General features: G+C 45.6%; 1 protein-coding gene across 1 annotated transcript in view; it reads left to right on the top strand.

Annotated features, from left to right (window-relative positions):
* Positions 1 to 5,535: 5,535 nt before the first annotated feature.
* Positions 5,536 to 13,198, top strand: part of JAZF1 (JAZF zinc finger 1) — a 350,631-nt gene continuing 342,968 nt past the window's right edge. The window contains exon 1 of the mRNA XM_001163921.4: positions 5,536 to 5,949. Within this exon, the coding sequence (XP_001163921.1) occupies positions 5,835 to 5,949 (115 nt within the window). The 5' untranslated portion in view covers positions 5,536 to 5,834. The remainder of the gene's footprint in view (positions 5,950 to 13,198) is intronic.

Here is a 13,198-nt window from a genome sequence, read left to right as displayed (position 1 = left end):
CTGTAGCCCAGGCTGGAGTGTAGTGGTGTGATCATAGCTCAGTGTAACCTTGAACTTCTGGGTTCAAGTTATTCCCCCCTGCCTCAGCCTCCTGAATAGCCAGGATTACAGGGGTGTACCACCACACCCAGCTAATTTTTTAATTTTTTGCAGACATAGGGTCCTGCTATATTGACCAGGCTGGTCTCAAACCCCTGGCTTCAAATGTCCTCCCACCTCAGCCTCCCAAAGTACTGGGATTACAGGCGTGACTCACTGTGCCCAGCCTATAATATACATACTATATGTGAAAAGTAGCACCTGTATATAATTTATAAATAAATAGAAATATTAATGAGATCAAGCTTCAAGTGGATTCTTGAGCAAAAGGTTTGAGAACTACTGGTACACAGGAGATGGAAGACCAGTAAGCCAGCAGTCAGAATCTGATGCAGAGGGAATTTGGCTAGAACACAGATGACAGGCATCCAGCTCAGCAGGGAAGGAAGAGGAGGGAGTTACAGGGAAGGCTTCCTGGAGGAGATGACATGCTGAGTTGCTGCAGTGTATTTGGGGGAGGGAATAGGGAAGAGGGAAAAAGAATGTTCCAGACAGGCTACACAATATTTGCAAAGAAAGGCAAGGTGGTTTTTGTTGAACAAGTGAGCGCATTTTGAAAACTAAATGACAGCATGCAGTGGCTCACACCTGTAATCCCAGCACTTTGGGAGGCCAAGGTGGTTGAGCCCAGGACTTCGAGTCCAGCCTGGGCAAATGGCAAAACTCCATCTCTATAAAAAAAATACAAAAAATTAGCTGGGCATGGTGGCGTGCACCTGTAATCCCAGCTACCCAGGAAGCTGAAATGGGAGGATCGCTTGACTCCAGGAGGTCGAGGCTGCAGTGAGCCGTGATCGTGCCACTGTACTCCAGCCTGGGCAACAGAGTGAGATCTTATCTTAAAAAAAAGAAGAAGAAGAAAGAAAACTAAAATGATTTGGTACATCTTGAACTGTCAATACATGTGTGGAAACTGTAGGAGGTAAGGCTGGGATCAATTTTGGTCACTGAAAAGCAGGAAGCCTATTCTGGTAGTGAAAGTTACCACTAAGACATTCTAGCAGGGGAGATGAGATCATGCAGTATTCCCAATTTGATCTTCTAGTCCAATCTCCAGTGATACTTGTCTGAGTCCAGAGGAAACGGACTGCAATAGTGTGAGCTGGTAAAACCTCAAAAAGCTAGAACAAAAAAGGTGCTAGTAGCCTTTGAAGTTATAGAAATCCTCAAGACTGTGCATTGCTGGGTGAGAATCAGTGACGCCTAAAAACACATCTTTGGGCAAAAAAGGCTGTGCGGTCTTTTACAAGCATTAGTGGCCTTAGTGGCTCAATTACAGTCAACAGCAACTGAAGTTATCATCTGAGTGAGCCAAAGCTGGAAAGAAGGGAAATAATAGATACCAGAGCAGCCAAGAGGGTAGTACACGGAGTCCAACCAAGCCACCCCTAGCAGGCCCTTAGAATAGATTGAGGAGGACTTTGCAAAGCACCTAGTGCTCTCCCATGTGAGGAGAGACTGGGCTTGTCTTATTCAAATTGTATCCCTCATATCTTGCACAGTGGAACAGGACTGCAAGGCTGCACAGATCCCAGGGTCACTGTTCATGCAGTTGCCTATATAAATAGAGCCTTCTGGAGTTGTGTAACAGGAGCTTTGCATAGATGTTCAATCAAGATAGGTTAAAGGCAAAAATGAAACAGTAATTGCTTAGCTGATTCTGTTAACATTATTCTAAATCTCAGGTTGGGGTGGCCTGAGCAGCAGTGGCTCCCATCGGATTTGGGTTTGGAGTTATCATCTGGGTAGTAGTGTGGCACATAACGTAGGGGAATGGACCCAGGATGCTCAATTAGAACTGCAGTGATTGGGTGGGTGTTTTACTACTTTAGTTCTGGAAAAGTCCTTCAAGGAACTGGAAATAAATGCCAAAACTATGTATACAGTCAGTAGGCAGGAGCGGCCAGGTGGAGAGCTAGGGGCTAACACTCATGAGGTCACTGGTGGCAACTAATAAGAATACCCCCATTACTCATTCTAAGGCTATCTCTTAATCCTAGGCAAAATGAGACTGAGGGACAAAATGAGAATTAATCACCAGAGAGCAGATAAAGCTGATTCATTTCTGAGCTGGAATAAAATAAATACAGAAAAATAAATATTAAACAATAAAACCTGGAATAGAAATCATCCTCCTTAGAAGAAGATGGAGCCTAAAAAGAAGGCATCCCTTTGAGCCCAACGTTGCTGTTGGTGGAAGTGGCAGCCTTAGCATTCAAGAGCCAGGGAACATCAGACATTATAAGCGTCCACAGACTTGCATGAGCTGAAGAAGACCGAGGTTCATGATCTGCTCCTTCGACACAGTGGTGACAATAGAAGAAATATCTAGTAAACCTGAAAAGCACTTCAAGAGGGACCTGGAAAACAATCTAAAAAGCCAGAGAAAGCTACAGTTGAAGGCACTATAGAGTTAGATTCAAGATAGAATCTAATGTTCATATAGATCCTCTTGCATCATTAACAGATGTCCACACAGGACACAGGAAGTGCACGGTTTTGATTATCAGTGTATGCCAAAATAAACCAATTCCTGTATGTGGAGGACAGACAGCTGTATGAAGCAGGATCCTCAGTGTCTTCAGTTGGCTCCATTAGACCAGTGGATTCACACCTTCCGGCAGCTGCCCCATCTCGAGGGCACTGGACATGCTGGATTTGGGGAGACTGTTATGCGATCTCAAACCATTTGTAATGCTAAGTACCATATTATGGGGCCACTGCACATCCATACTTTGTGCCTATACATTGGGAGGCACTGGGCTCTGGGGAGAGACAGATGGTTTTCAAGAAAAGGCTCTTAAACCCAGAGAATGCTTCTTGTCTACAGCCACTGTCATATCATTCTGACTTCTCAGTTCCCTCACTTTCCCTCTCCTTTCAAATACTTTTACTTTCCAAATCAGACAGATGTTTTTTGCCAGTACAGAGGTATATCAGTCATCACCTTCTCTCTCGGATGTAATAAGTTGAATTGTTTGTTTTATATATTTTTGTAGCTTAGATGTTGACTTTATCTAAAGGGATATCCTGGAAACAAACATTTTAAAAATATAAGTACAGAAAGGTAAGCATGCTATTGGCAATTTTTAAAAAACTTTACCTGTGGTTACTATCTATATATAATTTGTCCTTCTATTGCCTATCAATGCCTTCTAAATGCACCATGAATACAGAGAAAAAAACTGTCTGTGTGCACCTGGGAGAACTCGCTTGATGCCCCTGGCCTCAGTTTACCACATCTCCAAAACCAGTGGTTCTGACAGCCAGAGTATCTTCCAGATCTAAGAAATCATAATCATGTATCTTATATAAAGACCGGAAATGCCTAGAGTGTACAGATTTTTAAAAAGTAGTATGAGCAGAACGTCACATAAACAAAGCTTCAGTCACATATGAAGAAGTAGTAGGGTGGATTATTTTCAGGCAAAATGAACTGATTCCTTACAAAACAGTAATAATTATCCAAGGTAGAGAAAATAATTTTGTCTTAAAAACCAAAATCTTGATTTACTTTGGAAGTTATTTTAGCTCACTTCATTTTTTAAAAAATCTATTTTTTTCAATTTGGTCTAGCAAGGTTTTATTTTAGGAATAGTGAAACTGACAGGAGGTAGTAGAAAGCCATGCATTAGTGAAACCCAGGCCCCTTACTTCCTTCATCTTTCACCTGCACATTTCTGGCACTTCCCATCTCGGAACTCTCTTGCCTGAACCACCTCTCCACACTCTTGGGAGTTAATAACTCCACGTAGACAATTTTTCCTCTGGAGGACAGAACTGCTACTTCTTCGAAGCTTTTGGGGCTCCCAGATGCTGCATAGTGGGGGTGCCTAACACTCATCTCTAAGGGTGGCTGTTTTGGCATCATTTTTGGCTGAAGTTTTGTATTGCATTTCCATGTCATTTGGTGTGGTGTGTGCCTGCCAGATATTCTGCCTGCTCTCAGCTGAAGGCCTTCCCCGATTGGGCAGCTGAATGTACTGCACAGCTGCCAAAATTCTAATTCAAGATCTAGAATTCTAACTTCTGCTCTTTAGACCCTTGTCTGGCCTTGGCCTCAGTCCCCTGCCAACTGGGTCCCTGGCTCATTATCAGGCCCACCAGGGCCCTGCCCCCACCCTCATTGGGCCCACGAAACCATTCTTGGCACCAAACTGAACTTCAAGACACAGCTGCCCCAGCCCCACCCAAGCCGAATCTCATCTCAGCAAGTTTGTCACCTTGTGAGCTGCAAGACAGAAGAGATGAGAAGAGAAAATGCCACCGGTGATGGTCAGATCATAAAACTTCCTGTAGCAACAGACATATTACATGTGCCTTTACTCTAAGCACTTACATGAAAAGCAAACAATCCCACTATTAGAAATAACACTAGATAGAGATGCATAGAGTTTATGGAGGGAGGAATACTATTTCTCCATGCATCTGCACCAGAGGGTAAGTGAAATTTGCCATAAGGAAAAAAGCTAAATTCAGTATGCATATATTAATATTAATAAAAAAATGTACTGTTGGGTCACAAACTCCTGATAATGTGTAATATTTCTTAGACACCTGGAAAAGTGCTACTGGAAAATACACACTTTACAGCAGAAATATGACTGCAACTGGAGGAGGGGGTGGGGACAAGAAAGTAATTGATTCTCAGCAAAATGCTGGTTTTCAGGGAAGCTACTAAATTCAACTTAAGTGGTTACCTGGTCAACATTATGCTTTAAATGCTCACAGGATGAAATCGCTTCCTTTTTAAATGAAGAGTCACTATGTCCCTTGCAGTTGTTTCCGCTCCTTCTAGCCTTAACCAGTGCACTGTCCTTTCTGCAGTGGCTGAAACGAGGATGGGTTAATTACCAGACCTGAGATGGTGGAGTGGGTGCAGTAGGGTGCTGTAATTTCGGGTGATGAAATTATTTTAGTTTTTGTTTTCCTAGAAGGAGCAGGGAGTATAAAAAACGTGGCACATATGTAAAACACAGGCAAATGCACTTGACAACCAAGCACTCTATTTTGAAATTTAAATAAAGCTAAGATTTTCTTCTGGCCTAGAGGGAAAGCTTCATTAAAATCAATTAGTTAGTACAAACCTCCGGAGAATGTGGACTTTTTCTAAAGAAGGTTTAAAGAAGAAGGTGCACACAATTACCTTTCCTGGGTCCCCTGTGAATGTGTCACACCTAGACAGGTGGCTGAGTACAAAAAAATGTCCCCGAGAGGGGCCAGGGTAACTCCCTGAGTTCTCCTCGCAGGGAGGTAGGTGTAATTAATCGATGTGGGTGTATTAAGAACGTCATATACATAACCAAGGAGGCTCCAAACAGATGGCACGGATGGCAAGCCGTAAAGGGCAGGCCTAGCGAGATAAAGTTGGTGGCAGGGCTCGCAGGTGAGGCCTGGGTCCGCGCGCTGAGGTTGGGGCCGCACAGCTGTAGCCGCGCGCCCTGGTCCCTCCTCCCAGCTGCGGCGGCCTCCCCCCGCCCCCGCCCCCGCCCTCCCCCCGCCGCTCCCGACGCCGCCGCCGCAGCCGCCGCCTCCCCTCTGCCTCCCGGTGGCTCCTCGCTCTCCTTCCATCTCTCTCGCCCCCTCTCCCTCCGTCCCGTCCTCGCCGCTCCCCTCACCCCGCCTCTCTCCCCCTCCCCCAGCCCCTCCTCTCCTCACCCCACCCGGCCTCCCTCCCTCCCTCGCCCGCCCGGCGCTCGCAGAGCCGACACCAGGGGGGCTCTCGATGTAGCACCATGACAGGCATCGCCGCCGCCTCCTTCTTCTCCAATACCTGCCGATTCGGGGGCTGCGGACTCCACTTCCCCACCCTGGCCGACCTCATCGAGCACATCGAGGACAACCACATCGGTAAATGGCCCGGGGGTGGGCGGGGGTGCCAGGCGCGCGGAAACTCCTGCCCGGGCGGGGAGCCCCGGAATGGCCAGGGGTGGCCGGCGGGGAGGGAGGCGGCAGGGCGGGGAGGGCGCGTGCGAGCCCCGAGGTGGGGGTGGCGGGATGCGGGGGCGCGAGGTGCCGGGGGGCGGGGAGCGGGCTCGGGTGGGGGAGGGGGCGGGCGCCCCGAGGTGCCGCGGGCGGGCGGGTGGGCGGTTGGGGGACTCTGGGGCGTGCACGCGGGCTGCGAAGTGGTGGGAGCGGGGAGCGCCGCGGCGGGGCGGCGGGGCGGCGGGGCCGAGTGCCGGCGCGCGGGGCGCGGGGCGGAGGGCGCGGCGGGTGGCGGGCGGCGGGCGCTGGGCGCTGGGCAGGGTCGCGGAGTTAGTTGGCCCGGGTGGTCGGAGTAGCCCGAGGCGCTGAGGGCAGCGGGGGGCGGGCGCTGCACGCCGCCGGGCGCTTCCGCCCCGGCTCGAGCTGTCAGGGCTCGGCGGCGGCTGCAGCCGCGGGGAGGTGGAGCGGGGGGGCGGGGGTGGCTCCACCGCGGCAGCCATTCCGCTTCCTCCTCCCGCCGCCGCCGCCGCCACTGCGTCCTGTCAGCGCCGGTTGCTAGGTGTGGTGCGTCAGGAGGGGGCCGGGGCCGGCGGCCGCGGGCGGGGGCCGGGGAGCTTGCCCTCTCCCTGGGAGGCGGCCGAGCGGCCCGGGCGGGGCCGGGGACGCGGGCCCGGGGGCTCTGGGTGCCCTCCCCTGCCCCGGCCTGGCGCGGACGCCCCGGCGCTGCGGGCTGAGGTCTTGGGTGCGCCCGCGGGCCGCGCCCAGCGCCCCGGGGTCGACGCGCCCTGGAGGCCCCTGCGGCGGCTTCCGCTGGAGAGACACCCCCAGGGCCCATGGCCGGGCATTTAAATGCACCCCGGCTCTGCGATTTGCCTTTCTAATGGTGCTAGGCCCGAGGTGCGCTGGCTGCGCCCTGGGATCGGCGGCGGCCTGCGCAGCGCCCCGGGCCCGGGAGACGCCGGGGAGGGGGCGCCCCGCAGGGTGGCTGCTTTCCCTTCACGCCTGGACCCCTGGACCTTTCAACAAGTCCTCTGATTTGCAGAAGTCATTGCACACATTTTCACACTTCTATTCGGAACCCCTGCTAAGGGAGGTGGGCCGGGTGCATCTGGCTTAGGCGGTCCAACCACCTGCGGAAGGTGTGACCGACGCCAGCGAGTTGTCCTGCGTGGGCTAGAAGGTGAAGGGTCCGAGCGATGTCCCAATGGGGCTGTCTAATCCAGAGAACCTGTAAATTGCCCCCAGGAAGTCCAAATGAATGCCATGGATTCAGCCATGTGGATGCAGCTCACGTTTCTACAAAGTTGAGAGAATAAATCACGACTGCTGTGTATTTATGCAGGAATAAAATGAGGCAGAACCCTATGCTCCTTTGCTTAGTATAGTGCTGTTTCTGCACACAGTGGCTGCGTAATAAGTGTTGAATGCCTGTTTAGAATGTGATTTGATGGGCCATCCGGAATAGGAGATAATCATGGGAAACGTCTACAAAATGTCTTTCAGAGGAAGATGCTGTTGAGTAATTGTCCAGGTTTTGAAACTTTTCAAGTTTTCAGGCGTCCTTGTAATAGCTTCTTCCATTTCCTCTGCTAAAGGTATGACAGAAGAGCTGGGCAAGTTTTGGTAGTCTTAAAAGCAGTTTAATGGAGCAACAAATTTGCTGATTCATATCATGATTGAATAGTCATAACTGAAAGTGCTTGAAAGTATTAAATCAGATTTTTCATGATGGCTAGTTTAAAATAAAGCGAAAACACCGGTACTGTGAAGTTCTGGTAGAAATGTTACTAGTTCAAGTTCTTCCCCTTACTCCCAATAATAAGTAAAAAATAAATATAAATAATGCTATAAATTAATATGTATGATATAAGTAATATAAATAAATAATTTCTCTTGACTTACAGAAGGCTGTCATTGCATATCCCATCCATTCTCGCTAACAGTTATTTCAGAATAAACTATAATTTATATAAGCTGAGTAATAATTTTACCCCATTGCCTACCTACTTAGACAAGCTGGTTAAAAGACAGTATAAATTATATGTATTAAAATGTGTTAAAGACAGTTATCCTTCTTGAGGATTTAGTTTGAGATGGTTTAAAACTTGGTGAATCATGAGGTTTTTTTTTTTAAGTGTAGAAATTGTCTTAATATTTTGCACACATTTTTAAATAAGGTTAAGAGTTTGATACGTTTTCTAAAACTCAGCTTTGAAGTAATGCTACCTCATTCCCAGAAGGCTAGTGTTGTCCTTTTAATAGTGAAAATGTGGAAAAATTAAGTTTACAGCAATAGCAGTGACCTAGGTGAACTGTGTCGCAGGGCTAACACAGTTGAAAACAGTTTGAACCAGCAAACTTTATGAAAAGCAAATGTTAAAATGAACAAACACTTGCAATTCCCAGGATGAAGAGGCTCAAACTATTATACACCTCTGCTGGGGAGAGGCCCTTTACTATCAAAGGCAGCCCTATATGCAGAAAGAAGTAAGAACTGTTCTTAAGAAGAATAAAAATATCCCAATTAGTAGATAGTGTCATATAAATACACTTCTGATGAAAAGACATGGGTGAAAATATAAAGCATTTAGTCAAAGTTCTAGACAGGTATTGTAATGTGGTATTTATCGTTTTTGATTCAATCTATAAGTATTTGGAGACCGTTAATGATTGACTTACTGATTTCATGTCTTTTGGTGAGTGGTTACATTAAAAAGATTCATGAAAAGAATAAGAGGTGTGTTATTTTGCTTTTAATTTGTTCAACAGTCTTGTTATTTAGCAACCGTGAGTATTAGAGATATGCTTAGGCGAGCATTCCATTTTGGGGGCCTATCTGGGTTATTACCTTTAGCCACTAGTAAAAACCCTTAAACAGTGATAAAATGAATATTTATGGGAATATGGTGTGTTTCTTGCTTGGCAGATTTTTCAAGGCCTGTGTTTTTCATTATAAAAGTATTATGTTTAGTTTGGATTAATTAAGTGCATTAAGTTGAGAATCACTCTCTGTTATCTTATACGTGTATGCTTAACTTTTGTTTTTAACTGTTTTCCTCTCCCCATAATGAACAAGGATTTGGGGGCTTTGGAACCAAGGGAAGTGTGATTTTCACCACCCACTGTTTTAGCTCTTTTCCCTCCTGGAAGAGTGCTGTACTGGTGTTCCTGTTTTCTTTCTTGCATTTCACTGCTGGTTCAGTACTGGAGTACCTGTCTCAGTGTATACACTGAATATCCTAGCTAAAACTCTCCCCCATCCCCACTTAAATTTAAATTGCCGAGAAATCCCATAGCCCTGCAACTGTGAAGTGCTTCTCCATCAATTTTGTTATCAATTCATTCGTAGGTCTGAGTCTGTTACATGGAGATGGGAAAAGCAGGTCCAGGTTTGCTTGTTTCTTATTTTGAGTAGATATTTGAGTTTGTAGAAACATTCTTGGTATGAACATCCTAGATAGATGAAGTTAAACTGGTAACTGGGAATCTTAGAAACACCAGGAGCACTAAATTTAGCACTGAAGGTCATGTCCCAGGCTCATGAAATGCCTGCTACAACCCTGCATCCCAGTGCTATGAAATCGTATGGCTTTTTGTCTCAGAAACACAACTGTTGAATCATTCTTATTTGATTATTTGGTGCATTTTTAAAAGTACCTCTGCATTTTGAATTTATTTATGTAATAATATATATTGAGTCCCTAGTTTATGCCAGGCAAAGTTATGAGCACTTGATATTTTTTGGTTAACAAAATGAAAATATCACTCTTTAGGAAGTTTATATTCTAGGATAGGGGGCCAGACAATAAACAATTGAAGTATGTGATACACAGTATGTTGGGATGTGGTTAGTGATACAGAAAAGAGAAAAACTAGATCAGGGTCCGGAGGGTTGGGAGGAGAAAGTATGAGAATTTTAAATAGATTGGTCAGGGTGGGCCTTGCTGAGAGGCTGATATGGGAGACAAAACCTCGAAGGAGGTGTGAGAGTTAGTCATGAGGACATTCTGGGCGCAGGCAGTACACAGGCCCCAAGGCAGGCCTGCACCACTTGAATAGAAACACAGGAATCTGACCCAATTCAGTTATTCATGTGATCGTACCAGACTAGCAGGTCATTTAGAACTTTCCTCAGATGTTAGGATCCTCAGCTTTGCTATTGAAACATTTCCCTGCAAGGGCCCAGTTAAGGGGCAGAGTCTCATTGACCAAGAATGGCTTGCATTAGCTATGACTTGGTTCTTGACCCCGAATATCAACAGGTTTCTTGTTGTGAGTCTCTACTTGTTAGTTTCCTCATCTCCAAAACCCAGGTAATAAACCTATAGTGCTTCATTTCATAGTATAGATTTATAAACCATCTAATTAATAAAGGTCAAAGTTTCTGGAAAAAAAATCAGGGCACTTACTATCAAAACTATAGAATTTAGCTCCTAAGATGATTTAGTAAATATTTGCATTATCTTCTCAAAGGAGCATCACAGTGTACTAAATAGATAAGCTGTGCAATATGTCATAGGCCCTTATTACTCCCACTTTTAGGTGAGCAAACTAAGGTACAGTTTATAATTGCCTAAGCTTTCGTGGCTGATGTGTATGATTTGAGATTTGAATTCCAGACAGGTATGCAAAGCTAAGCCTATGCCAGTTGCCAATTAGGTGAAGAACGTGACAGTCCCCTCCTCACCTCCCCTCACACGATTGACTGTGTTTCCTCCTTTAGAAAGTAACTGAACTTGAGATGAAGGTCATCTGAGCAGTGGCATAGCGAATCCAGCCTGCTTGGAGTTGAACACACATGTCTGCCACTTGTCAGCCTTATGACCAGGGGCAAATTAACCGTACTATGCCTCCTCTGTAAAATGAGGATAGTAGCAGCATCCATCTCACGGAGTGGTTAGTGAGGATTAAGCGAGATAATATATGTGAAGTGTTTATCTACAATAATAAGTTGTCTACATCATCTAGTTTCTTGCCATTTGTGTATCTGCTAAATAAATATGTAATCCTACTGTCAGAGTCTACCTTCGAGATTAACATGGGTTGTATCCACCTATTAGTGGTGCTGTTTTGGGCATTTTATAACTATGACATCATCAGGCTCTTCCTGGGAAGGACTGAGAATGGAAAATAGGAGACTCCTCAGCAGTCTAGTGCTGGTGTTGCAGCCTCTGGCCACGTTCTCTTTTGTGTGGCCAGAGGCACTTTACACCCTGGCAGAGGCATTTGCCACAGTGGACTGGGAAAGTGGTGTCAAAGCCAGCGGCTTCCAACATGGCCTTTCCTTGTGGCCTGAATTTATTTGAAAAAATCCAAGACTAGAAAGAGGCACTGTGCCTTGGGCCTGTGGGTGCATTCCATTGAGGACACTTCCTGTGGGGAGAAGGAATGACTGAATGAATAAATGAATGAATGAAAGGCTTGTTGCTGCCTGCCCTGCTCTCTGCCTGTGCCCTGTGGCTTGGCGGCAAGATCTCCCTGTTACTCCCAGGGTTCCCGAGAAGCCCCCAGGTGTAATGCTAGGAGAAGTTTTAAATACATGTGCATACACACACACACACACACACACACACACACACCCACACACCCACACACCCCATAGGCAGGATCAGGGAACCCGAAATCTGAAACTTTACGGCAGTCTCCAAAACTCTCTCTTCACTGGTTTTTCCATTAGCCTCTTCTCACCTGTAAACAGTCAGATCATCCTTTATAAAACATCACTGTTGAACATCCTGTCTCATAAGTTTCACAAGCTTCTAATTGTTTTCATTTAGTGTACACATTTTCTGACATGTGACCGCAATGTACAGACACCAAAACTCTGCCTGTAACTGACTGGGTTGACAAAAACCTACATATTCTTCAGAAAATGGTTTCCTTTAGAGTTCATATATTTCGGAGATATCTCCTACGTTGACAGTTCTAGAAATACAAACTGACAGCTGTTTTGAGAAAACCCAATTCTTCCCGTAGATGACAGTGAGGATACCTTAAGGCTGGCACAGGCTGGTGACACTTGATGAGGGGCTTCCCTGGGACTGTTTGGAAGCCAGAGGCCTGGTGTTGTAGACTGAGTCTGAGAGACAGGAGGCAATGTTTCTGAATTCCTTAAAAATCCTCCTTTTCTAGTTTTAGCTTCTAGGGCAACAATCATACATACCCCACATTCCCTTATATTTCTCTACCCGATTCTTACCCCTGCCTTCAGATCTTGACAGTACAGACGTGTCCTGTGTACAAAGAAATACTTGCTGGATTGTAGATACTCATTTTGTTTCATGGTGAGGTAATAGATTTATTCCATGTTGACCTGGCTAACGTATTAAGTTGAAAAATGTTATTTATTTAGAATCTGAAGATAGGAAACCATAGATGTCAGAAATTTATTATGTGTGTATTTTTTAAAAGTGCCTTCCATTTAATATATTTAATTGGTGTAAAGAAAATTGTATTTTCCCCTCGCTGTAAGCACTGGAATGTTGCAGTAGTTTTCACCTACTTTTTTTTTTTTTTTAAAGCTAGCTGCAAGCAGGGACCAGATTAGTGGATATCCTCTTTAAGGGAGAAGTCTTTCCAATTGCTGTCAACTTTGGCAGGAGTCAGAGGGACTCTTCTTGGGTCACTAACAATAGACTGTCTGCCCAGCACCAGAGAGCACTGATAGTCCCCTGACGGCCATTGTCCCTTGCCCAGCTCACCCACTGGCCTCCCAAGGAAGCACTGTTTATTGTCTGCCAGACTACAATGGTGACTTTCTCCTGAGATAGACCTCCTTGAAGGGACATGATCTGGATACCAGGTTAATAACACTGAAAAATTCACCATTTCTTTGGTATTATAGATATAATTGATATATAGAAATAAATATATATTTTAGGCACAAAGGCATGTAGGATATGTAACACATATATAAATAATACATGTATATGTCTAATACACATACCACATATTTGTGTGTACGTATATCCATATGTGTGTATATATTTATGTGTGTGTATGTATACATTTGTATTACACATTTTTTCCCTCTCTCTCTTTCAAGATCACCATGGATAGTGAGGACAGCCACACATTTTTGAGTATTTCCTATGTTAGTGCTTAAGACAGTACTTCCTATCTCTAAGGATTTGAAATTTATTTGGAGAGACCAGACATGTACAGACTGAGATAA

This window comes from Pan troglodytes, chromosome 6 (genome assembly GCF_028858775.2).
Source record: "Pan troglodytes isolate AG18354 chromosome 6, NHGRI_mPanTro3-v2.0_pri, whole genome shotgun sequence".
NCBI lineage: Eukaryota > Metazoa > Chordata > Mammalia > Primates > Hominidae > Pan > Pan troglodytes.
The sequence above is the reverse complement of the archived record's forward strand: the minus strand, read 5'-3'. Positions and strand labels throughout refer to the sequence as shown.